This window comes from Quercus robur, chromosome 7, assembly GCF_932294415.1.
Source record: "Quercus robur chromosome 7, dhQueRobu3.1, whole genome shotgun sequence".
Taxonomy (NCBI): domain Eukaryota; kingdom Viridiplantae; phylum Streptophyta; class Magnoliopsida; order Fagales; family Fagaceae; genus Quercus; species Quercus robur.
In genome coordinates, this window is record NC_065540.1 from 6,337,106 (window position 1) to 6,364,950 (window position 27,845).

Below are 27,845 nucleotides of genomic sequence, written 5' to 3' on the forward strand. Positions count from 1 at the left end.
GGCCTCGGTTGTGTTGTAAGTTTGGAGTCTATTCTGGCTTTTCACAATAGAAGAGAGACGGAAAAAAAAAAAAAAAAAAAAAAAAAAACGATTGGTTCTATACTTCGGGCCGAAAATGAAATTGTTATCTTCATGGCCTCATGGATATGGTCATGGGAATGATAGACTTCTCTGGTCAATATAGGCCCACAGTGAGCAGAGTTCCTGGACTGGACTCGAAGTTCGAACAAAATTATAAGAGCATTATTAGAACCTTTGAAAAAAAAAAAAAAAAAAAAAAAAAAAAAAAAAAAAACACACCCGAAAAAATTACACTCCTCTCAATCTTTCAGTTGATTTGAGTTTCACAGCACCACAACAGCAAAGGATTCTCTTCTTTGGTGTGAAACATTAACGAGCCCTCACACTTTTCTAAATTAAAAACACATAGTATATGACTCTTCGCATGTCATACTTGTATTTTTTTTTGAGAAACTTGTTGTATTTAAATATTTTTTTGAGAAACAAAACTGGAATTTCATTAAGAAAATCAACCAAGATCGGTTAATAATACATGATAGAGGTGTGGAGGAACATCCTCCATCCACACCTTTAAACCCGCAACATGTCGTGCATGTTTTGCAAGGTTGTGAGCAACAGAATTGCCAAGTCTACGAATATGGGAAAATGAAATACAACTGACATCTGTTGAGGTTTTGGCTGCAGCTAGGATGTGACCAAAGGGTGCAAGGGAGTTTTCCTCATTCTTTAGTGCCTTAATAATCAATTCTGAGTCACCTTCCAACACGTAACTAGAGAAGCCAAGTTTTGCAGCAAAATAGATGGCTCTTGCCGCTGCCATCGCTTCAACCAGGTCCGATGAGTAAGGGAGTTGAATCTGCTCAGATAGGGAAGCCATTACCTGTCCAAAACCATCCCGAATAACGATTCCAAGACCAGCCTTATTGATGTCTTTGAAAGTTGCTCCGTCGAAGTTAATTTTCACGCATCCATCAGGTGGGGGATGCCAAGCAACTCTGGTTGGTGTTGGGGAGTTCATCTGAGTTCTTTGCAATCTGTTTTCCTTTGTGTAAGCCAGCAAACATTGTTGAGCAGTTTGAAGTACCTGGGATATGGGATAATCCTTGTTCAACCTCAGCTGGTTTCTGCGATACCATATGTTCCACATGATGGCCACCAGTAAATCCACCTTGCTGCCTGCATTGGAGACATAAAGAAGCAGGTCCTTTATATTTGCAAATGAGTGAGTTTGACGACATGCAGAGTCAGGTACAGCATCCCAAATTGGAGATAGTTTTGAGCACTCCCAGACTGCGTGTAGCACTGATTCTTCAGCTTGTCCAAATTGTTCGTAGATGTCATCATTCAAAATCTTTCTCTTTTTCAGGTTTTTCTTTACTGGGATTGCATCTTTGCTTAACCTCCACACAAAATTTTTAATTTTGTTTGGGACCTCAAGACTCCATATTAGCTTCCATAGTTCACTGTTATGGTCTGAAGGGGTAGTTGATTGATTGTGGAGCTCACCTTTGGCTAAGAATTTATATCCAGATTTCACAGTGTAAGAACCCGAAGCATTGAAAGGCCATGTGATTGTATCCGTAACAGGGGTAGTGCATAAGGGAATACTCTTTATCAAGTTTACCTCCTGGTTGTTGAACAAACCTTGAATGAGATTATCATCCCAACTGTGTGTCTCCGGCTCTATGAGATCTTTTACCTTGATATCTTCAAATCCTTCAACAATGTGTGATTGTATCCGTGGGTGCTCCAATGATGGCAGCCATGCATCAAGCCACACACTAATGGACTCCCCACTTCCTACTCTCCATCTAGCACCTTTCAACAAAACATCCCGCCCTTTTAGGATACTTTGCCAAGCATAAGATCCTGAATGAGAATTTGAGGCCTCCAAAATCGAGCAATCCGGGAAGAATTTGGATTTGAATACCCTATAAAATAAGGAATTCTGATTGGCCAAAAGCCTCCATGCTTGTTTTGTAAGTAGTGCATCATTGAATAGGGCCAAGTCTTTGAATCCCATACCCCCTTCAGATTTTGGGAGGCAAAGAGTTTCCCATTTGACCCAATGAATCTTCCTCCTGTCTCCTTTCTGACCCCACCAAAACTTTCTTATTAGGCTTTCAATTTCTGCACATAGACCCAAAGGGAGTTTAAAACAGTTCATGGTGTAGCTTGGAATTGCTTGAACCACGGCCTTAATTAGGATTTCCCTTCCTGCTTGTGATAAGAGCTTCTCTTTCCACCCTTGAATTTTCCTCCATACTCTTTCTTTAATGTAGTTAAAGCTGGCCTTTTTATTTTTCCCAACAAGAGATGGAAGACCAAGGTACTTCTCATATTGTCTTATTTCCTCCACTCCCAATGCAAGCTTAATGTGGTTCCTTGTGTCCTCATCAATGGATTTGCTGAAGAATATAGTAGTCTTATTTCTATTAATCTGTTGACCCGAACACCTGCCATAAGTATCAAGAATTTCAAGGATTTTTTGACATTCTTGAATTGTGGACCTACAAAACAGGAGGCTATCATCTGCAAAAAAGAGGTGGGTTAGGCGAGGACTATTTCTAGATAAAGAATAGCCTCTAATATCACCATGTGCAGCTGCTTGACTGATTAGGCCATGAAAACCTTTCGTGCATAATAGGAATAGGAATGGGGAGATGGGATCTCCTTGTCTGATGCCTCTTGATGGATGGATTAAACCTTTGGGTTCCCCATTAACCAGAATGGAGTAGGATACAGTGGTAACACATAACATGAGAAGTTTAATCCATTTATCATTAAATCCCAATTTTTTCATGACCGCTTCAAGGTAAGGCCATTCCACCCTATCATAGGCCTTGCTCATGTCAAGTTTGATTGCCATGAAGCCATCTTTCCCTGTGTGTTTTTGCATGCTATGTAGGGATTCAAATGCTACCAAGATATTATCAGAAATAAGACGGCTTTTGGTGAAGGCACTTTGGTGTTCAGTGATAATTTTTGGTAGAATGCTTTTAAGCCTATTTGCTAAGACTTTCGAAAAAATCTTGTACAAGACATTACAAAGGCTAATAGGCCTAAAATCAGAAGTATGCTCGGGATTTTTTTTCTTTGGGATGAGAGTTATAAAAGTGTGGTTTAGGTGCTTAGGTAGAGATGTAGAATTAAGAAAAGTAAGAACAGAATCAATTACATCATCACCAATCAAAGTCCAGTAATGCTGAAAAAATAAAGGAGGCATACCATCTGGACCTGGTGCTTTTAGTGGGGCCATCTGCTTTATAGCTTGTTGTACTTCCCAAGCCTGGAATTCCCGAGAGAGTTGTTCATTCATCTCTCCAGTGATCACTTGATTGATTGAGTTTGTGGCTGCTGCACATGGTGTCAAGTTTGCCGAGGTATATAGCTCCTTGAAATAGGTGGTTAAGGCCTCAGTGACTTGTTCCATATCCGAACTCCACTCCCCATTAGCTTTACGGATCTTTAGGATTGAGTTCTTCCTCTTCCTTTGGGTGGCACGGCAGTGGAAGAATTTTGAGTTCTTGTCTCCATTGGCTGCCCACAACGCCTTAGACCTTTGGAACCACATCCTATACTCTTTGTCCACTAGCTCATCAATTTCTTTTTTAAGTTCTCTTACTCGGAAATTCACTCCTGTTCTCATAGCTTCTTTCTTGGCCTCCCTCAACATTTTCCTCTTTTTTTCAAGCTCCCTTCTCACATTCCCAAAATGCTTACGGTTCCATTCTTGAAGTTCTTTCCCACATTTTTTTATTTTCTTGATCACTTTGATGCTAGGTTCGGCCTCCTCATGGGATGTCCACACCGCCTCAACAACATTTGAGCACCCTCTATCAGATAACCACATCTCTTCAAATCTGAATGGTTTAGTGATGTTAGGGATTTCCAAACCATCCGGGATAATCCATAATGGGCAATGGTCTGAAGCGTTGGATGAGAGGTGGTGAATTTTTGTTCCAGCAAACTGCATAAACCAGTCATTAAATATGAGAAGTGATACCACAACATTTTTACATAAAATTATAGATAGTAAGTTATTATTGGATCTAATTTGAACTTGTCATTGTAATTACTTAATTGCCCATTGGCAACAACCAGTAACAACTATCATTTAAGACTTCTTGTGAAAATACTGTGCTCATAGCATTTCTTATTTAAATATAGATGATTATTGTTAATGAAAAAAAATGAAAGATGGTTATTGGATCCATTCCCTTATATATCAAGATCATGATCATCATCCATCATATGTTGTTTTCATGTGCTTATCATACAATTTATTCTAGACTTAAAAAATAAATTAAACAAAGATTCAGTTGTACTGAAAAAAGAAAACTTAAAAAGTTATATACAAGTTAAATAAACTAAAAAAATTCAGATAAATGACACGTAATTGACCTTTAAATCAACTCATACATTCCTTTCTAGTTGAGAGGGGTAAGGCTAGACTATAGATGGAATCAAAATTCCTTGATAGCATAATTCTAACACTCCCTCTCACATGTGGTCTCAAATTACAAAAATTTTAACACCCCTCACAAAATTCTAACACCCCTTTCACATGTGGATTTAAACTACCTTTTAATAGATGAGGCCTAACACATGGGATGTTAAGTGGGATGTAGGGTGAAAAAGACAATGATCGAACTTAAAACCACTTAAAACCTCTTGTTTAGATATCAAGTTAAATTACTAGTTTTTCCAAAAGTTTAAATTATTACAAAATTATAAATTTAATCATTTAATCACATAATTTTGACATAAAAACTACTAAACACTATATATCGAAGTGAGATCAGGGCAAAAGAAAGAAAGGAACAAAAACAAAAGAGAAATAGGCATAGCCATATTGTTGTGATGAAAGACTTTTTTTTTTTGGGTAGAAAAGGCTTGTAATAATACAATTAAACTAAAGATTCGTTGGTCATGTTATTGGGGAAAAAGGGAAGAAACAATGGAAACAAATAAAAGGAAAAACTAACAAACTAAACAAATTTTATTAGAAAAAAAAAATTATGATGTGAACAAAATGACACAGTTTTAGTTATATTAGAACCATGCCGTCTAAAACTATATATTTTTGAGTTGAAATGACACTAAGTACTCGTTTGGATACTGAGTCTACGTTTAGTGTCCGCATTTTACTTTCTTTTTTTTTTTTTTTTTGAGAAGAGCAAATTATGCTTTTCCAATGGGTCCTGTGCACTATTCACAAGACCCATAAGTACTCCATTCAACAATTTTTTCATTGAAAATGAGTCCTACTGTACTTTTTATATATTTAAAAATGATTTTACTATAGTGTTTCAATTTTCAGTTTTCAAATGGACCCTTAATGGCCATCTCATTAACAAACATAGATAGAAATGCTTAAATCCAAACGCTATGCAACAACAAGGATGATTTGAATTTTGAAACTTTTTGAAAAGGTAGAAGATGTCTCATCACAATAAATTATATTATGATTTCGGTGTATATATCATCTCTCTCAGGATAGGTGGGCCTCATAGATGTAAGAGATTCACCTGGTGTAAAAGATGTGTATCTATTAACTATATAAAAAGAGGCTATGCCTCTACAGTAATTTGGTACTGTACCACCAACATTTTTCACCGTTCGTCTACATTGTAATTTTGGTGAGTCCTTCTTTTTTGTCCATTTGTGGAGGGTTAAACTATGCGTTTTGGTTGAATAGCCTCTCTCTTTTCTCTATCTTTTCTTTCTATCATTTCAGGAATAGAGGACCAGATCGGCTCAGGAATTTCTGGTTTCGTCAATCACTGCCCAAAATCAAACACAATGTGGTTAACAACTCAAACACCATCATAATCATTCAAAAAGCCAAATATACCATAAAAAGAAAAAAAGAAACAAAAGAAAACATACAAACACAAACAAATTCACAATCTTTCTCTCAAAAATATCTTATTTCAAACCACAAAAAACCCATTTAAAAAATTAAAAAAAAAAAAAACTAAACTGAACACTGCCCAAAATCAAACACAATGTGGTTAACAACTCAAACCCCATTATAATCATTCAAAAAGCCAAATATACCATAAAAAGAAAAAAGAAACAAAAGAAAACACACAAACACAAACAAATTCACAATCTTTCTCTCAAAAATATCTTATTTCAAACCACAAAAAACCCATTTAAAAAAAAAAAAAAAAAAAAAACTAAACTGAACACTGCCCAAAATCAAACACAATCTGGTTAACAACTCAAACCCCATCATAATCATTAATCATTTTAAAAGCCAAATATACCTTCAAAATAAAAAAGAAACAAAAGAAAACACACACAAACAAATTCACAATCTTTCTCTCAAAAATATCTTATTTCAAATCACAAAAAACCCGTTTAAAAAAAATAAATAAATAAACTGAATCCATAAATGATCATTCAAACCCATTGAAAATAAAATACATAAACAAACCTCAAAGAAAGCATTGTAAGGAGGAGCATCAAAATTCGAAATCTTCTATAAAACTTCCTGAGAATAGCGAAAACGGCAGAGGAAAGAGTGACACTCCAAGAATTGTGATATTAAGGGGCAAAATACGGTGGTAGCAAGTAGCAAGCAATGGAGGTGAAGGCAGAGAAGTGAGGCAGACGTTTATGGGAGAGGGAGAGTTTGGGGCTTGGGCGGCTGATGAAAGAGTAAGGAGGTGGGTATAAATAATTCTAGGGTTTATAAAAAAAGAGATGCTGTCTTCTTCTTCTTTTTTTTTTTTTTTTTTTTTTTTTTTTTAATAAGCTAAATACCAAAACGACGTAGTTTTGGAACTAACATTAAACTTAATGTCAGATCCAAAACTACGTCATTTTGGTATCAGAGTATATATAAAATATTTTTATATTATAAAATAATATCTATAGAAAACCTAATGCTCTTAAGGTTTCTGTAGTGCTTTATGTCTTTCTTCCTTGCCTCTCTCAAACCCACTCTCTTGCGGGTTAGATCCTGAATAGCCCTACACTCTACTGCTTTGTCTTTGTTTTATTTGGGCTTATCATTGTTTTAATTGGGCTTATATGGGCTTAATTTTCTCTTATAGTTCATCAAATGATTTTGCCTGAGAAAGAAAAGTAGGTCTGGCGGGCAAAAGTGGAAAAAAATTTGTTCTTCTTCTGGAGTCTGATAGAAAGATAAGCTTAGCTGAGTACGTGTGGTTTTGTTGCAATCCATACATATTTGGCGAGATAAGTCTCAAAGACAGAGAGCTGTAGGTTTGTAGGGGTAGAGGATTGTGTGGTTTAAAGGATGGCTATGGGTTATGTGCTTTTCTTGAAAGTTGAAATTGTTGGTGGAGATTGTTGAAGCATATGGGTTTGTTGGAAGTTGGATCGTCCTTGCCAAATAACAACAAATATAAAAAAATTTAGTTAGTTATCACGTTTCAAAACAATGTCGAAAACTAGCATCTCGAGTGTCTAAAACTCGAAGTTCCAAGATAAAACTCGAGTTTTTAAGTCTCGATTTGTAAGAGGATGAAATGATGTGGAAAAAATCCACGTGAAAATCGAGTTTTAAAGACTTGATTTCCATTAATTGTAGAAAAGTGCTGCTATAGGGCTTTAAAACGTCACTATAGGGCTTAAAAACGCCACTATAGGGCTCCTAGACCTTATAAATTTTTTTTTAGGAAAACACCGCTATAAGGCTTTAAAACGTTACTGTAAGGCTTAAAAACGCCACTATAGGTGAAATTTTTTTTGCATAAAACTCGAGATCTATGTGGCATTTTCACATTCGGAAAGCGAGCCTTTCGGACTCGAGTTTTAATATGGATCTCGAGTTTCTAAAACTCGAGATGCTACTTTCCATTATTCTTTTAAAAGTTGCCTAACTTACTACATAGAAAAGCCACACAATGCTAGTTTGCTCATTCCCCCTTGGAAGTTGAGAGAAAAGAGTGGAAGATCAGATAAAACTTTTTACTGTTCTGTAGTTCAGCATTCTTAACTAATCACAATACAGGTATCTCTCTAAAGTTCTCTTCTTTATGGTTTGATTGATTTTTTTTTTTTTTTAAGACTGACTTATCATTCTTTTATAGTTCCGTTTTCTTCTCTATGGATTGATTGATTTCTTAAAGACTGATTTATCATTCTCTTTTAGTTCCGTTGCTTCATTTTTTATTAAATATCTGGTGAAGAAATATGGAGTCTATAGGTTGATTGATTTTTAAAAGATTCATTATCATTTTATTTTAGTTCCATTAAACATTTGATGAAGAAATATGGAGTGCTTGTTGAATATTTATTTTTATACATACATGTTATTAAGCTTTGTTTTTTGATAGTGTTTGTTTTGGAATTTGGGATGTAGAGCAACCAAATTGGGATGAGTAAAACTAATAGTATATATTCATCATACTTTGTTTTTCCCTTCTTCTATTAATCTGGAGCCTACAACATAATAATTCATTTTTCAACAATATTAAAAAATTCGTGACCTTTGGTATTTTATATCTCTCTTCCGTTTAATTTTGTTTTCAATTTGGTGATTTTTTTTTTTAAAAAAAAATTTATATTATTGTTTCAAATATTTTTTTTAACTGGTATGACAACTAGCTAAAGGATCTCAGTCTAATTAGAGCTCAGCCTGCTGAATTAGGAAATCTTGCTCAGTTGTCAAAATTGTAAGAGAAATATGCATGTTTTGCTCAATTATAAAAGTCATAAACTCATCATATTATTACTTTCATTTATAAAAGTCATAAACTCATCATGTTATTATTTTGCTCAATAATTCTTAGAGATTATTAATTTTTCGTAGTTGTTAATGAGTAATCCATACAAATTCCCTTGTTTTATTTTTATACATGCATGTTATTAAGGTCAGCTTTATTATTCTGATAGTGTTATACATGCATGTTACTAAGTTTAACTCTCTCTCTCTCTCTCTCTCTCTCTCTCTCTCTCTCTCTCTCTCTCTCTCTCTCTCTCTCTCTCTCTCTCTCTCTTCCTCTCTCTCTCTCTCTCTCTCTCTCTCTGTTTGTGTATCTCTGTGTTTGTGTGGAGCTGGTGGGAATGCATTCAGGGCCAATCACTAGGCCTTTGCAGCTTCAAAAAGGTATATACATATAAACAAAACAAAACCATTTTCACTGTGTAATTTTCGGTACCCTTTTGGTATTTATTGAAGTATGGCTTGCATTTATGGTTGAACAATTTTACGTTTTGATATTGTGTTTCCAATTTTCAAATTCATTTCTTGTTTGTTCCTACCCCCAGTTTCCGTTTGGGGATTACATGTTGTAATAATTGTTAATAATATATATATAAATATATATATATATATATATATATATATATATTTTTAATTGTTAGGCATTAAATACATCTTGATCAATGTTTGGATACCTTCCAAAGATACTAAATTTATTTCCTTTTTTTTTTAATTTTTTTTTTAAAGAAATTGGATGCATATGCCTTGCACTTTGAGCTTAATTATCATACTTTTAAGCCTATCAAAAAAAAAAAAAAAAAAAAAAAAAAACCATGCATTAAGCAATTTGTAACAAATTTGAGATCCATATGTTCAATTTTACATTGAAATTGCGTGACACACTTTTGAATAGAACCAATTCCAGCTTGTCATATTGGTTATCCAAATGACAGTGGTTCTTTTTTTTGTGTGTGTGTTACCCGAGCCAAGGTGGGGAGGGGGGGGGGGGGGTTGTTTATTGAATTAAACCCCAATTTATATGAATTCCAGGGACCGATACTGTTGGAGTTTTATAATTACTATGAACAAAAAAAATTTATATTTAGATTATATGGAAATATATGTTACTATAAGCTAAAGCCTTTTATGTTTCTTCCTAAACTCTTTAAGCAAGGTTAGATTTTGAGTTAATTTAACATTTCCCATAGGAAGAGCTTGCATATTCTTTTATTTTAAAAGATAATTTTGATAATCATAAGAACTTAAGAACCATTCACAATTTTATCTGGGGTTTAAGCATATTGTTATTACAATTTTTTTTTTTTGTTCTTGAAAATTATTATTTTCCTAGCCAACAATGCTACTTTTTAGACTTCAAACGATGTTGTCCTATTATTGCATGTGTTAGGATATGGCTGGATTGTCTTTTCACTTATGCAGCACTTTAAAGGAAGAACTTTGTTTAATCTCAAGGACAAAGAAAACTATTGCTAAAAAAAGAGTTTTATCCATACTGATATAAGCTCTTCAGTTTCTAGAAGTGTTGTGATGCTTTTTTTTTTTTTTTTTTTTCAAAAAAAAATCCTCCAAAGCTTTAGTAATCATGTTAAGTCAAATATTTCCCTTTTGAATTAGTGGCATTTAATTGGTTGTTGCTTTGGATGCATTCTGGTTTTCGATATTAAGCAACATTATATGGAAATTTATAAAGCTCCTTTTGCTCCTGTCATTTATCATTACTTGGGTCGCTAAGAATCACCTCTGCATGAAAAGTTTGAATTGATATTAAAGTTCATGTAAATCTATGTAATACACTCTGCTCCTGTGCTGTATCATTACTTGGGTCGCTAAGAATCACCTCTGCATGGAAAGTTTGAGTTGATATTAAAGTTCATGTGTATCTATGTAATACACTTTGTTTCTGTCCTGAATCATTACTTGTATTCATTTCATTGTTAACTTCATTAGAATAAATATTCAATATTGGAATAAGTGATTTCAAACTTGGAATTATGTACCAACAATTTATAAGCAAGCAACTAATATTATAACAGAGCATTGGAGACAAACTCAAGCTTGGGTTTTTGAGTTTCTTGGCCATTTGTTCATCAAAGATTAAGTTCCTGTCTCTCATAGAGTTTATTGGTGCTCATAATCTTAGACATTGTTCTTTGAAGGGAGTGGAGTGTAATTGTATGTTATTATTACCAAGAGATCAAGTATGTGTCATTGGAGTGTAATTGTATGTTATTATTAGTCTATTGTTGGAGACTAATGCATAAGGTTGTTATTTATATTGGCAATCCATTTACACTTTAGAAAGTATTAGAATTGGAAGTTACTAGGTGTTTCTTCTATGATTTAAATCAAATTGGTGGTACCTAATAGGTTCTAAGCCTTGAACTTAGTTCATAGTGTATATCAAAGTGCTATTATTTATGAATTCGCTATATTTATCTTGGTCTTGATGTTTTTGCCCCTTTAAGATATGTTTATCTCGCTTAGATTTAGCTTCTTTATATTGGGTTCATCTTTTTTGTTTTTGTTTTTTTTTTTTTTCCCTTTTTGGAGAGAGTGGTAAGAACATGTGGATTATTAACTTCTTTCTATCTAGTGTGTTTTAATTCCTTACATAGTCATGTTATTTATGTTATATATATATATATATATATATATATATATATATATGTATATATCATTTTGACTTGAAAGTTGATTGTGCTAAGAATATTACGACCCTCACCTATAGAAGAATGAGAAGGTTATGATGATACAAAAGAGTTGAATTTAGGGATGGTTTGGTTGCGTTTTGATAGGAACATTGGCCAAAGTCCAAGTTTTTGGTGGTTTGAGAGAAGGAAATGGGTTTTGTATTTCTGATAGCTTGCTTTGTTGGTTGGTGGCAGGTTTGAGACCTTTGTGGGATAGGGCTTGGTTGTGGTCCTTGTGGGCAATGAAGTTAGTTTTGGAAAATTTGTATTTAATTTTTTTTTTTTGTATAATGTTTTCATTTTCTTATTCATTAGTATTTTGGGATAAAAATTTTAAAAGCTAAATTTTTTACTTTTTATAACAAAATATTAAAAACTTCGTATTTTTGACATATGATTTGACTTTTTGGTTCTTTATAAGAATAATAAATGTAATCCATACAAATTCTATTGTTTAAATCTATTAAAATTATCTATACATATGATTTATGTATGATAGGTAGTAGGTTTGCATTTTCTGGATCTGTTAGTGTTTTTTGGGTTGATGTTCTGGGTTTTTTTCTTTTCTGCTTGGTTTGCTTGTGTTTTCTGGATTACTGTTTTGTGCTGTTCTGGGTTTCTGCGTTGCTCTGTATTGATTTTCTTTTCTGGGTTGCTGCATTTTTTGGTTTTTGGATTGCTGCATTTTCTGGTTGCTGCACATTTTCTAGTTGCTGCATTCTGTGATTTCTTCCTGAGTGTTGCTGCATTTTCTGGGTTCTGGATTGCTGCATTTTTTATTGCTGCACATTTTCTAGTTTCTACGTACTGTGATTTCTTCCTGCGTGTTGCTGCATTTTCTGGTTGCTATATTCTGTCATTTCTTCCTGCATTTTCTTCCTGCATTCTGTGATTTGTGATGGAGAGAACTCGAGTCTCTAATACTTGAGTTCCAAACCTTAGCTAACTAATAAAATAGTTTGGCTTTTATAGTTATTTTTTTAAAAAATCCCTAATTTTAGACATTTGATTGTCTTAGTCTCTAAATGATGGAATTTTGTTTTTCTATTGTTCTGTTAATCAAATTCTTATTTTAGTTTAATTAAGTGTACTTATTTGGTTATAGGATGAAATCAAAAATATTAAAAGCTTTGTCAAGCTCTCCACTAATAAGAACTTTCTCATCCAAGTGAAAGCAATAAAGTTGGACACCCCTGCAGAACCGCGCTATAAGTTCAACATCGTTGCCATTCATGATCCACCTCAAGAAAATCCATGAAAATGAATGTTCAAAAAGAACTATGTAATGCAAGACATCTCCTTTTGGAACAGTGTAAAAAAAAAAATAGGCACATACAAAAGACAAATAAATACATTATTCATATATAATGTATCACTTTGTCTTTTCATATGACTAAATGAAGTCATCAAAACATTACCTCATTTTTGTTACTCCATTATGTGCCTATTATTAGAAATCAACATTTTGGGTTTCTTTTTGCACATCATATATACTTATCATATGGTGCTTTTAAAAGCGCATGTATATATTTGAAGTATAAAAATCATATATACTTATGATATTATCCACATGTATATATTTGAAGTATGTACAACCTATATACTTATTCTATGGTGCATTTCAAAGCACATGTACTTATTTGAACTTTGTTAATATATTATGTTATGATGCTATAATTGTTAGATGATGACTTCATTAATATCCAGGAGTTGAGTTAAGTGGCTCTATGGTGCAGACACCACCCAGATTATTTTGAATGTCTTAAGGGATTTAATTGCTATCTTGATTATGATTTAATTTCCCTGCCTTATTTGATGTAACCTGGTACCTTATTTATAGGCCCACAGTAAACATTATTGTTATTTTGAATTTGATGAACCCTTACTGGTGAAGCCTAAGGCCTATCTTGTTCTGTTTTTTGCCTTTGCCCTGCATCACTCTAGCTATATTTAAAGCATCATAGGGATGGTAAACTGGGTTTGAAACTTTGACTTCTACCACCAATCCTTCTGGGAGAACTACACATGCCTGGAAAATATTCTGGTGCTTGAAGAGCCCTAGAGACTGTATTAGCATAAAAAAAAAGAAAGATAACGAGAAAGCAAAAGAAGATTATGGCTTTCTACGATTGAATGGTAAAATGAAAATTCTATGTTGGGCATTCATATAATCTGTGTGAAAGTAGCCTATGAAAATTTTGATTTTTTAGTATGAAAATTTTAAACTTAATTACCTTTTTTTTTTTTGTTTTTACTAAAGCCAGCACGTGCCTTGCATGTGCGGCTTACCTAGTATTCTTGAAATAGGGTATACCACCTCCATGAAAACCCCCTCTCACACACATGTGAACACAAAATACTTTTGAGTGGTGTTAGGATCATCAAAAATTGTACAATTTTGTACCACAACTAGCCATGTGGTGAGTTATGACTGGTGAAGGAGTGTCTGTTAGCCATGTGGAGACACATTTTCACCAATCACAACTCACTACGTGGCAAGTTGTGACAATAAATTATACCATTTTTTGTATCCCCCAGCATTTTCCAATACTTCTTGGTGGGGGTGGTAGGTTGAACCCACCTCTGACGCGGGAAACATGATAGTGGTACTATTTGGCTAGAATTCCATTGACATTTGGCAATCTTCCACATTCATGTGAGAGCCTAATTAATTCGGTGCTGATAAATTTTTTAAAATAAAAATAGTATAAAATTCAAGTACATGAGAGCTTTTTTTTTTTTTTTTTTTTATTATTTTTTTTTTTTAAGAATATCAATCTATAACGTTCACCCTTTGATAATAACTATTTGTTATTATATCAGAATGCCAATTAATTTTTTTATGTTAGCGGGGATAAAACTCAGATCTCTTGTTCAACTATAAAATTTTTTAACAATTGAACTAACTGGAACTCACTGCATAAAAACTGCTTTGATGGACATGGATAGGGCCATTTTCCATTCTTTTAGTGCTCATTTTTCTTGGTTCCATACCAATCATAATATTAATGGTGTGGAATATATACGCATTTTATTCAATTTTATTGGTACATTATAGATTTAATTGAATAAAAAATTCAAACCAAAAGATTAATTATATATTATTTTACTTATTTCTTTTGTTATATTTCAATTTGATAACTCGTTATTTTAAAATAATTTATAAGATATAATAAAAAAAACCAATTAAATAGTAATATATTTAGTTACAGTGTCTTTTTTTTTAATTTTATTTATTTATAGCAATTTCCTAACTTTTTCATTTCAGTAGTCTAAGTTTGCATTTTGTTATTTCAGTTTTTTAAGTTTCAAACATCTCAATCCAATCCTCTGTTAACGCATCATCCATATCTATTATTAACCAAGAGATGCTACGTTCATTACATTTTCACAATAAATCATAGGTAGTTAGTTGTTATTAATTCTAATTTAAACCTACCACTAAAATTACTTTTGAATTCCACCAATAATAACTCGTAACAATCTGCCTTATAGGATTTGTTGTGAAAATATTGTGGATATAACATTTCTCATTGTTAACCTGCGCAAAACGACACTGTTTTATCCATAATTTACTATTTAATATTTATTTTATTATTTATTTCTTAATGTAAAAAAAACCCAAACTAAAAAATAAAATAAAAAACCCAATTACTCCCACAAATCTCACCTTTAGGTTTCTTTTCTTCTAATTTCATTGTAACTTTAATATCTTGAAGTATTATCACATCTGCATCTTAGCTATCTTGATAAATTCTATTTTTGCTTAGTTTGGTTTTGGTTACTTTTGAATAGTTGTATTATTTATCTTAACTTTCTACAAATTTCTCTTGAATGCAGTCGGTGGGTTTTACTATAGTTCCTTTGTTTGTCATTGCTACAGTCTGGTTTCTACCTTTCAGATTGTGCTTATGTCTCATTTCTCTCTGTTGTTTCTATTGCAAAAGGGAGGCTTATGGTTATTCCAAAATAGCTTATGTTCTTTATCTTATCTTCCTCATAATTTTCATGATAACAACTAGTGCTGTCCATGGGTCGGTCCGGGTCGGTTTTGGCCTTAACCTGGACTCGACCCACTCAGGTCGGGTGGAACAAAAACGGACCCGCAACCGACCGCCGACCACCACGGGTCGAGTCGGTCGGACTCAAGGGAGCGAACGATCGGGTCGGTCGAGTCTGATGATGAGTGACGGCGAGCGGAGGAGAAGATCTCTCTTCGTCAATCTGAGTTGGAGGCCGACCGGATCTAACGGATTATCGCCGGATTTGAGTAGATCGGAGCCCAATCTAACCAAGAATAGCCGGATTTGTGTAGATCTAAGTCAGATCTAACCCAATACCACCGATTTGAGCAAATCGGAGCGAAGGATGAGAGTAGATCTCGCCGGATTTGAGTAAATCTGAGCAAATAACACCGTATCTGAGCAAAGGAATACCAAGGATGGCCGGATCGAAGCTGAGGAACACCAGAACGTCACCGGATCTCGAAGGATCTCGCTGGATTTGGTCCAAAATTCGTAATATTCATCGAAGAGGATGATTGTTTCGGTTCGGGTCGGGTGTCACGGGTTTTGAAACATAAAACCGGCAACCGACCCGCGTGGGGTCGGGTTAGAGAGTTCGGACCCGCGTCCGACCGCCGGAGACGTCGGATCGGGTGGCGGCGGGTCGAGCTCGGGCGGGTTAGGCGGGTTGGGCGGGTGGCCGGGTGGGTTGGACAGCCCTAATAACAACCCTGTACATCTCTCTCTCTCTCTCTCTTATTTTTCTTAACTTTCTACAAATTTCTCTTGAATGCAGTCAGTGGGTTTTACTACAGCTCCTTTGTTTGTCATTGCTGCAGTCTGCTTTCTACCTTTCAGACTGTGCTTATGTCTCATTTCTCTCTGTTGTTTCTATTGCAAAAGGGAGGCTTATGGTTATTCCAAAATAGCTTATGTTCTTTCTCTTATCTTCCTCATAATTTTCATGATAACAACCCTCTCTCTCTCTCTCTCATAGGTTGGTGTTAAGTTGAACTTTTAAACCCAAAAATTAACTAACCCCATATTGAGAGATCAAGAGGGAGAAGGAGATTGAGAGACTGAGGCCAAGTACACCTCCTGGAGCGGAGTAGAGTTGCCAAGAAACCTTGGAGCCAAGCCACCGAAAACAGCTCTAAATCTCCTTCTCCCTCTTGGTCTCTCACTCTCCTTCTTACTCTCGATCTCTCTCTCTCTCTCTTTCCCCCTCTTGGTCTCTCTCTTTGTCCCTCTCAATCTCTTACTTATTAGGTTAGGCTAGGGATTTTTGTGTTCTTCAAAGGAGGTGAGTGGGCCAATTGGGGTTATTTTAATTTCTAGGTTTTTTTAATTAACATTAAAAAAAATTAAGTATTAAATTATGGCCAAAATGACATCATTTTCGTCAGGTTAATGATAGATATGGGTGGTGAGTTAGTGGAAGATTGGATTGAGGAGGCTTAAAACTTAGAGGATTGAAATGACATAATGCAAACTTAGATGACTGAAATGAAAAGTTGTGAAACTTTTTTTTTAGAGAGTTTCAACCTATGGTCCTATGGCAAGTTTTTTGAGAGGGTGAGTTTTGCATTTTGAAAGAGTTTCAAATCTTCATGGATATGGGTTAGAGGGTGAGTTTTGCAATTTGGCCAAAAAATTATTTATTGTCTCATAATATTATAATTTTAAATGATTTATTTTTTCTTTATTTAAAATTTGTTTACGTCCCTCTTATATATGACATTAAAATCCGATCATCCATATTATAGAAATATTCATGGAACAAAGAAAAAAAATTACGAAATCTAATAAAAAATATTAAAGACATAAATGTTTAATATCAATAGTAAAACATAAAACTAAAAAAAAAAAAAAAAAAATTTGATAGTTTTTTGTCTTATATAATGACAAACATTGGCTTAATAAAAAATATATAGTAGCTAAGAGTATTATAATTTAGTCAAAATTTCAGTATTTTTATACATGCATAATATGAGAAACATTTTGGTACTATATTTGTTTATTTTAAAAAAATTTGTATCTTTTTCAAATTAATTTTATCTTACGATGACAAAGTTTGTCTAAAATATGTACTTTTTTTTTTAGAGAAAGTTTCAACCTATGACGTCCGCTCCTGATAATTGCTCTTTAACATCAGACCAATACACCAATTAGATTTTTGTGTAGGCAAGGATTGAACCCCAGATCTCTTATACAACCATCAGAGACTTTTCTAATTGAGTTAACTGGAACCTACTCTAAAATATGTACTTAGGTACCATAAGTATATGTATTTTTCTAATTATGCTTTGTTTTGATGTCTACATGTGGAGTTTATATATAAAAAATAGTTAGATATTCGGAGGGGTTAAGATACACTTGTTTATCACTATATATAAATTTTCCAGTGTTTATTTTTATTAATACATCCTGCAAAATCCACAATAAAATATTAATACATTCTGCAAAATCCACAATCTAAATGTATTACTATACGGTAATTTCGCTATATGTAAACTTAAGCCATTTCTCTCCCAACTCCAAGTCCCATCGAATTTTCGTTCTCATGTTCACGTATGGAAAGCCGAACACAAGAAACGTGTACCTAATTTTCCTTTAAGCTATCATTTTAAGACACCCCTCTGTTTCTAGAATGTTATATATAGTTACCCAAATCCCAGTGTCAAAGCAAACTGGCCATTAATTGGGTTGTGAAACATGAAGACTCAAAGCAAATCCATATTCATTTCCAATTTGCTAATTGTTGTGATTCTTTGCTTAACAACAACATCAATCACAGATTCACAGTTCAAGAAGTTGGTAAGCAACATACGCACGAACATGTATTTATTTTGTAGTGAATTGCATTGATTAGTGCCATTAAAACACATCAATATTCATAATATAAACTGTAAATATATGGAGCAGAGGATGAGAGGGAGTTTGATTACGTCGAAGGAAGCAAAAAGGGAGTGGAATATTGGGGTGAGCTTAAGGAGGAATGGTCCACGTGTAAAGATGGAAGCATGCAATCCCCCGTTGATATATCGATTCTGGTGGTAGGAATAATTCCAACGTTACTGAATCTAAAGAGGAATTACCAGCCTGGTAATGCTACTGTCAAGAATCGAGGCCATGATATTATGGTAAGGAAGTCACACTCTTCATATATATGAGTATATATAATCGTAACTCTTCATGTGTTACCATTTTGCTTATAAATCAATAATCTTTTAGTCAAATTATAATTTTCTTCTCGTTTTAATGGGGAATAGTAGAGTTCCACCAAAATTAAGGGTTTGGTGAGGTTATGAACTCTTCTATTAATTTGGGGGGACAAACAAAACTTAAAGCACTCATATCAGTAAGTGCATAGTATAAAGGGGAAGAGTAGAGTTTCACCAAAATTAAGGGGTTGGTGAAGCTACGAATTCTTCTATTAATTTGGGGGGACAAAAACAAAACTTAGAGCACTCATATTAGTAGGTGCATGGTAAAAAAATGTAAAATTTACACAATTTTTCTTAAAATTGACTCACATTAATTAGTTTGTTTATATTTGTATAAATATACAAAGGAGCTATGGTAACTATGTAAATATACACGGTAATTATAGTTGTGTATCCATTATTTAATTAATTTTTTTTTCTCTTCTTACCAAACTCCTCTTTTTTGGTCTCTTTCCATTTTTTTTTTTCTCTTTTTGTACAAGACTCCTCTTCTCTCTTGTTTCTTTACTCTTTTTTTGTTTTTTTTTTGGGTACAAGACTCCTCTTCTCCCTTTGTCTTTTTTCCCTTAATCTTCATTTTCCCTTCCTCGGTTCTTCCTCTTCCCCTTCATTCTAGACCAACACCCTAAACCAACCACAAAACCACTACCTAACTCAGTCGAAAGAACCCAAACAAATGGGTCACATAGTTGATCAACCACAAGATCAAAATATCAACAATTCAAAGGAATCCATAACTACTTAATCTTACTTGGGGGGTTGCTAATCTATGGGTTTAAAATTTCCTGGTGGGTTGATGAACCAATTTTTTCAAATGATTGGTGGGTTGATGGAAGCTGGTTGCTTGATGAAGGATGGGTTGATGATGGTTACTTGATGATGGGTGTGGGTTGATTCGTTGATGGTGGTTGGTTGCTTGGTGATTTTGGGTTGTGTTGGGTCTTTAAGAGAGAGGGAGCAAGTGGGAGGATTCTAGGGAGAGGGAGAGAAAGTGTGAAGGAAAACAGGGAGCGAGAGGCTTCTAGTGAGAAGGAGAGAGGTGAAGAAAATAATAAAAAAATGGAGAAGAATTATTATTTTATTGAAACAAATTTTTAGAAAAAAATTTGATGCAAGTTTCTTTTTAAAAGCGGTTGTGTAAAATGGAAAAAAGTAAGTTTTTTTTTTTTTTTTGTAAAATAGACAAAAAAATTTTAGAAGAGCTAATGCGAATGCTCTTAATATGATATCAAGGTTATGTTAATTTCCAAAAGCCTTATAATATATTCAACTAAAAAAAATAAAGAAGATATTCATTAATGTTGACATAAAAAAAGGCTTGTATTTATTGCTTGCTTCTCTATAGTAGCCAGGTCTATATAATGGCGTTGCTTCATTTATTCTATCAATTGCAATGTTGGTTTAACAAGTAGTAGACTTTAGCAATTAAAGTTCTTGTTTACAAAATATATATACTAAAAATACTATGGTAATGAATGCAGCTGAAGTGGGCCAGTGGTGTCGCCGGTTCAATAAAGATCAACGGCATAGTTTATTATCTACAACAATGCCACTGGCATTCACCTTCCGAGCATTCCATCAATGGCATAAGGTTTCTCTCTCCTTCTATTTGAAATGAAAAGAATTTTAATATTTGAAACCTAATACATTTCATGATTTATATCTATAATAACTCAATTTGTAACGACCCCAAACGGGTATTGGGCTCGTACGTTAAAGGTCCAAATAATATAATTTGTAGAGCGTGGGTTTAAAAGGCTAGGCCTTGGTTACCAGACAGCGGTGTGGGCAGCTCCGATCACGGAATCTCGTCCGAGGAGTTTCTGAAGCGTTGTGCTCTTATTATCCTCATTTTTCTAGGACTCCATGGTTCGGGAGACGGTTTGTCTCCCGCTCTCCTGTATTGCCTCTCTTTCCTTTTTATACTAGCATTTACCCTCTTTCCAGTGTCCACATGTAAACTCGACTTTCTGGGGTTGAGACTTGTCCTATCAGCCCATATCTAGAGTGGTTGTGGGTGGTTGTAAAAGCTGAAAAGCATGGTCCTGTCTAGACGCAGAGTTCTTTATTGCAGTATTGGCAGCCTTTTACTTGGGCCGTTCGTGCACTGTGCTCGCCCTTTCTTTTAGGGGCACTATGGGATGCCGAGCACAAGATTGTCATCGGCCATATCCTTAGGCTTTTTTGGACTTTCATTGTGCGTCCTCGACAATGTCTCTCCTCGGCCCTGGCCTTGGGCCTTAATATAAAGTGGGCTGGGGTATAAGTTTTCTGACCCCACAATAGCCCCTCAAAATCCTGTTGTCCAACCTCTTGGTCAGAGAGGAGGGTTTTGGTGATGTCAGGCCTTTATCACGGTTTGTCTAGCTTTGCCCTTCATTAATGTCGGTGTCTCTTTATCTGTCTGGGAAATGCGCCGGCTTACGAGACATTCCTTTAGATTTACTCACGATGTGTTCCTGCCGTTTCAATGTATGAGGCGCGTCTTTAATAAGTTCCCTTTATGAGGCCACTCAAATTAGACGGTTATAGGCGGCGTTGGGGGTTGAGTGAAAACTATCTCATTTGCAGCTCTTCTTGGAAATCTGTATAGATTAAATGCCACAAAACTTGCCTTCCATATAAGAGGCAAGATAGGAGGTCACTTCCCCTACGTACAGACCCTTCAATCTTTCCAAAGTCCTAAACCTCCAGTTGCGCTTGAAGTTTTCTTTATTAGTGCAATCAAACCTTAGAGTATGATATGTTTGGGGTAAAAGTGGGGGTGAAGGAACCACATCCTCTCCAAAAGCACCAGGTCTCTCCGAAACTTAAGATGGCTCGGTCAGGGTAAGGTAGATAAAGACTCAAGATATTTTTTCTCTTCCTTCAGCCAAAATTCGAAGCAGGTGTTAGTCGCATCAAATTTTTAGTGCAACGGAGCTGGGGTTGCTCATCATCAGTACCATCCGCTCTCTTTCGAGCATAGCTAATATGACACCTGTGTGATAGGAGTCAGGGCTGACGCGGGGATTAAGCATCCCTGCTTCTTCCTCTCTTTCTTCACTGGTGCCTCCTTTTGCCTCCGCTTCTTCTTCTTTCCCATCATCGGGTCCATCCTGGTGCTTTTACTTCTTTTTCTTTTTCTTCTTCCCTTCCATCAATGGGGTCATCCTGACATACATAATCGCTACTAGAGCAGAGTTTAGAAGGATTTGTCGTTTCCTTGTATCTTTTTATTTTTGCTTTTGTAATTAGCTTCTGGTATAGGCTTGTTTAAGCCCCTCATTGTACGCTGTACTACTTCTTTATATTAATAAAAGATAACATTATTTTATTCTATGTATTCTTTCTTTTCTGCAATAGTCATACTATGAATGGATGTGGTATTATATGAATATTTTTTATTCTAAACGATACTTAGGGCCAAAACCCTTGTTAAGAAAAAGATATTATTCTGAACTTATTGAAACTATTCGGCACAATAATGCCGACCTGAAAAAGGTTACATATACAAGGCTAACCGAGATAATAGCTGAACGCTCGGTACTGTGTATGAGGTAATCATCCGAAGATGGGTAACCCAAAATGAACTGCCCGTGTGGGTCGCCAAGTACTAGAGTGCTTTGCCACATTCCTAATAACCTTCATAGCCTTAACCATTTTTGGCATTCGGTCCGAGGACCGAAGTACGAACATACCGGACTTAAACGCTTGTTTGCATTAGTTCCCTTAGAGGTGAAGATCTGAGGACAGGTTGGGATCTTCATTCTGTCTAGGACTTAATCCAACTTTTATTAAATAATCTTCCCGCAGGTTTGAGCAACCTAAAATTCTCCTTAAGTAGTTGGTTTTCCCATAGGCTTGAGTCCGAGGACCATGCAATACCTTGGTTCTGTCCAAAACTTAGCTTTTTAAGTAGTTGGTTTGCCCATAGGTTTGAGTCCGAGGACCATACATTACCTTGGTTCTGTCCAAAACTTAGTTTTTTAAGTAGTTGGTTTCCCCATAGATTTGAGTCCAAGGACCATGCAATACCCTGATTCTGTCAAAAACTTAGCTTTTTAAGTTTGGGGGGGGGGGGGGGGGTTAGCCCCTCCATCAAGGTGTGGGACGTTGATCCGACGTTGGAAGCCCCTAGAACCGTTCGCGCCACTGGCGCCTCGAAGCTTAGCCCCCAGCGGAACTTTATGCTAGGGCACAATAATGGGCTGTTGGAAGTGATAGGGGGATTTCCTTGATCCACTGCCAAGGCCAACGCACGAGCCTTTCCCACAGACGGCGCCAATTGTAAGGACTCAATTTGTAACGACCCCAAACGAGTATTGGGCTCGTACGTTAAAGGCCCAAACAATATAATTTGTAAAACGTGGGTTTGAAAGGTTAGGCCTTGGTCACCGGACAGCGGTGTCGGCGGCTCCGGTCACGGAACCTCGTCCGAGGAGTTTTTGGAGTGTCGTGCTCTTATTATCCTCCTTTTTCTAGGACTCCATGGTTCGGGAGACGGTTTGTCCCCCGCTCTCCTGTATTGCCTCTCTTTCCTTTTTATACTAACATTTACCCTTTCTTCAGTGTCCACGTGTAAGCTCGACTTTTTGGGGTTGAGACTTGTCCTATTAGCCCATACCTAGAGTGGTTGGAGGTGGTTGTAAAAGCTGAAGAGTATGATCTTGTCAGGCGCAGAGTTCTTTATTGCAGTATTGGCAGCCTTTTACTTGGGCCGCTCCTGCACTGTGCTCGTCCTTTCTTTTAGGGGCACTATGGGATGCCGAGCACAAGATCGTTCTCGGCTATATCCTTGGGCCTTTTTGGACTTTCATTGTGTGTTCTCAGCAATGTTTCTCCTCGGCCCAGGCCTTGGGCCTTAATATAAAGTGGGCCGGGGTCATAAGTTTTCTGACCCCACAATATCAAATTGTAGTATTACATTATTTAAAATTTTAGATATATGACGTCACTTGTTAGATTCAGAAAATATAATCTTAATTAATTATGAAATTGATTAGTTCTTCTCTCTCGGCTCTCTTTCTTTTTAAGGTATGAATTGGAGTTGCACATGGTTCACATGAGCCCAGACATCAAAGTCAAAGACAAAGTTGTTGTTGTTGTTGGGGGTCCTCTACAACATTGGTCAGCCCGATCCATTCCTTGCCCAGGTGAAAGATTGATGATTATTGATTCCTTCATGATACTTTTTTGTTGCTAAAACCTATACTTCTTTTTTTCTCTACAATTCTTCAAAACTATTTTAGAAAATTACATTTTAAAACTAGCTCATGGCTATAACAAATTAAATCTTGAAATTTCAAAAAGTAACACATATAGATTGAAGGTTTAATTTGTTCTTTTAAAAATGTTGAGTTTAATTAGTCACACCCCTTAAATCACAAGGTCTAAAACCTAATTTTTTATTCTTTGGTAATTCGATAATTAGAGGGGAGGGAGAAATTTAAACTTTAAACGTCTATATTGAAAATACTTGAAAATATCAATTGAACTACAAATTAAGTTTCTAATGTAAATATTAAATTTTAATGAAAACAAAATTTAATTTCAAATCTCTCATATGATGTTAAGAGATTATATTTGTAACCTATTTAACATGTAGGAGTTCGATTGGTAGCCCATTGGTACCAACACCGGCGGTGTTTAGAATTTGAGTCTCACTTCTCTTTTCTTGCTTCCTATCTAGCAAGAAAAAAGAAGAAGGTATTTTGCATATAAGCCAAACAGAAGGAATTGCTTTTCCATTATAAATAGTAAAATTGCTAACAAATTACACACTATTTTTCCTCTCACACTCAATAACCCCACATCAGTTAGAATGGCTTTTTTATACAGTAAATAAATAATCAAAATTCAATTTCAGTTTATCGAGGATATAGTGTCTATATCTGATACAAAGGAAGAGAGAAACGTGAGCTTGATTAATCTGACAAAAATTCAGACGGACGGCTACATTAGTTCTTGTTACACATATGTGGGCTCACTCACTGTTCCTCCATGTGCTGAAGGTGTCCTTTGGATTGTATCATTGATAAAAGGGTCAGTTTTCATTTATGCTAATATTTTTATTTTTATTTTAAAAATTTTCCTGGTATATTTTTCAAGGTACCGATTAGATTCTTACGTAAAATCGCATTGCCCTCAGGTAAGCACAGTCTCTGGGAAACAAGTTCATGCACTTAGAGTAGCGGTCCCATGGTTTTGAAATCCAAACTGGACCATACGGTCCGATTCGGTTAACCGAAAATGGCCTCTTGTGATGTTTTTTTAAATCCCAAAACCCGCTCTACACAAAAAACACAATGGATCGTGCGAACCGCCTGGATTTGAGAACCATGGACGATCCATGACGTAAGTTGCAGTTTTAATTAACTCATAACTCATATTAACTTAGGTTCTAATTAACTCAATTGATAATATTTTGATATTGTTTCTCGATAATATTAATTTAATATTGAATAAGAAATTAGAAATTGAATTCAATTTATATCAAAAATCAATTGACATATTGACTTTTTTTTTTTTTTTATAATCAATTGAACTATTGACTTGACAATAAATAACAACAGATGTTATACATCCAAATTATATTTTAAAAAAAATTGACATATGGAACCTGAATTCTATGTATAAAACTGTACAGTAGTGTAATTCAAAGTATATGTGTGATGGACAAATAAACTATGGTGGGCCTAGAGCCCAATGGGCTTGTACACTAATACTGGTTAACCAATTGTGATTTAACATAATTGCAGTATGCGGAGATGAATGCCAGACCAGTGCAGCCACTCCATGCTCGAAAAATCCAACTTAACATTGCAAAAACCTGAAACTTAAGGAGCATGTTTGGTATACTGAATGAGAATTATTAGAGGAATAATAATATTTATTATTATGAATAAAATGTATTGTAATGAATTTTTTTTTTTTTTTTTTTTGAGAAAAAAATGTATTGTAATGAAATAATTAAACATATTCATAAGTTTGGTTGTAAGTTCTAACATTAGAATAAAACTTAAAATATAATGTCGGAAATATCTTACTCATATAATTATGTTTTCTAAATATAATATTTTTTTAAATTTGAAAGAGAGATTAGTTTTTTTTTTTTATGATTTTTTTTTAAAATTTTCAAAATTGCTATGTGCATATTAGAAAGTTTGTTTATTTGAAAATAAATTAATTTTAGAAATTATTACATATACTAAGAAATAATTATTACAATCTTTTTTATAGGAATTTAGTTATTCCTCATTATAAAAAATAGCTATTCAAAAGAAATGGTTCTTTCCTATTATAAAAACATTATCAAATTATCAAATAATTAAACTATAAGAATAATTATTACATTACAATACTTATTACAATATACCAATATATACTATAAGGAGCTAAAATGTCTCATTGTACTATTTGGACGTGGTTGAGAAGCTTCAATGTGAAAGTGTCACATTGCCTTCTAAGTTTTTGTGTTTCTTGTATATTGTGTAGCCGTTGCTTATGCAGCTTGTGGCTTGTGCTTTGTCGTTGTTAAATAAACTTACTCATGAAATTAGTAAAAAGGTGCCATCACTCAAAAGTTCAAACAATGATTGCCTAATGATGAATACGCTCGCCAATCCAAAGTAGTCCTAGTTAAAAAGGGTCAAGCATTCAAAGTTCAAACGATGTTGCGATAATATGAAAAAAGGGCCAGTCAACAAATGTATTGATTAAGGATGAGTTTTGTTTATGTGATCAATCAATTCTTTTTGGGAGTCTCACCTAAGTATGGTAAATATAAGTACTTCCTTTGTTTATTTGTGTGTGTTGGTTTCTCAAAAATTATTTTCCAAAATAGTGGATCCCTTTAAATTCTTCCTTAACAAATATAAGAACGCACCCATATACAAAAAGCCTATAAAAATTAGGTGAAACTGTTATTGGTCGTATTTGTCAGAATACAATTTCATTTCTAATCTATTGATTATGCCAATTTACTTATTAAAATTTTGAAAACTACTCAACATCACCCTTATATCACTTTCTATCAAATGTAGTTAACCAAATCATACTAAATACTTCCTTTCAACTGGTGATATTAAATTGATAAATATCAAAGTTATTTACAGGTTAACTTACTTTATTTACAAAACAATTTATTGGAAACCATTTGATTTTTAAAATGAATTGGAAAATAAAAGAAGCGACTAGAATGCTAGTTGTAATGGGTAAAAACTAACTTAGCACATTAAATTTGTAGGACAAAATTTAGCTATAAAATTGGTTATAACCTCAGAGGAATATAAAGAATCTGGTTGCCTTAAACTTTATTCAATAAAATAAACATTATTACATATTTTGAAATCTAACCGTTGAATTACATGTTTTTTACGCTCTTAATACACATGTTAAATTTTGTGTCAATCGGATATTATTTATTATATGATCTACAAGCTTATATTTTATATTTTAAATTACAAAAATTTGCAATTTAAATAATTTATTGATAACATAACTACTAATCTTTAATTTTCTACAAATTTTGCAAGTATGGAGGATATAAGAAGAAGATGTAATTTAATGGTTGTTTTGTCAAAACCTTAAACTTTACTCAATAAAATAAATATTATTACATATTTTGAAATCTAACCGTTGAATTACATGTTTTTTACGTTCTTAATACACATGTTAAATTTTGTGTCAATCGGATATTATTTATTATATGATCTACAAGCTTATATTTTATATTTTAAATTACAAAAACTTGCAATTTAAATAATTTATTGATAACATAACTACTAATCTTTAATTTTCTACAAATTTTGCAAGTATGGAGGATATAAGAAGAAGATGTAATTCAATGGTTGTTTTGTCAAAATTCATCTCCAATTAAAAGATATTGAGTAAGGTTGTAGTCTAAAACTACAACCAATTTTGTAACTGAACTTTGTTCAAATTTATATTACAAAACTGGGAAATAATGATCCCACTAAAGAATATTACAGTTGGAATGCTTAGTTGTCTTTCCTTTGATGCAAAATGATTGCTCGACCCTTGAAATGGGGGCCTGAGTGGAGGGGTATTTAATATTAGATAAAGTTTAGTTACAAGCTTAGTGGTAGCAATTGACTATAATTTTCACTAAAAATTTTATTAAAACTATATATTTTAAAAAATCTAACTATCGAATTGCATGTTATTTATATACTTAACATGTATATCAAATTTCATG

At 34.2% G+C, this 27,845-nt stretch overlaps 1 protein-coding gene, 2 long non-coding RNA genes and 1 pseudogene across 3 annotated transcripts; 2 read left to right on the top strand and 2 right to left on the bottom strand.

Annotated features, from left to right (window-relative positions):
* Positions 1-529: 529 nt before the first annotated feature.
* On the bottom strand, positions 530-3,997 carry LOC126690950 (uncharacterized). Its single transcript, XM_050386048.1, has one exon. The coding sequence runs from the start codon at positions 3,995-3,997 to the stop codon at positions 530-532; it is 3,468 nt and encodes a 1,155-aa protein (XP_050242005.1).
* A 1,559-nt stretch (positions 3,998-5,556) lies between these two features.
* Positions 5,557-6,733, bottom strand: LOC126690805 (uncharacterized). The gene is made up of 2 exons (XR_007644741.1): positions 6,467-6,733; positions 5,557-5,807 (listed from the first exon to the last, which is right to left on the bottom strand). It is a non-coding gene; the product is annotated as an uncharacterized LOC126690805 (long non-coding RNA).
* Positions 6,734-8,952: 2,219 nt separating this feature from the next.
* Positions 8,953-12,990, top strand: LOC126691933 (uncharacterized). Its single transcript, XR_007644899.1, has 2 exons — positions 8,953-9,109; positions 12,521-12,990. It is a non-coding gene; the product is annotated as an uncharacterized LOC126691933 (long non-coding RNA).
* A 5,144-nt stretch (positions 12,991-18,134) lies between these two features.
* Positions 18,135-25,461, top strand: LOC126690951 (alpha carbonic anhydrase 7-like; annotated as a pseudogene).
* The last annotated feature ends 2,384 nt before the right edge of the window (positions 25,462-27,845 follow it).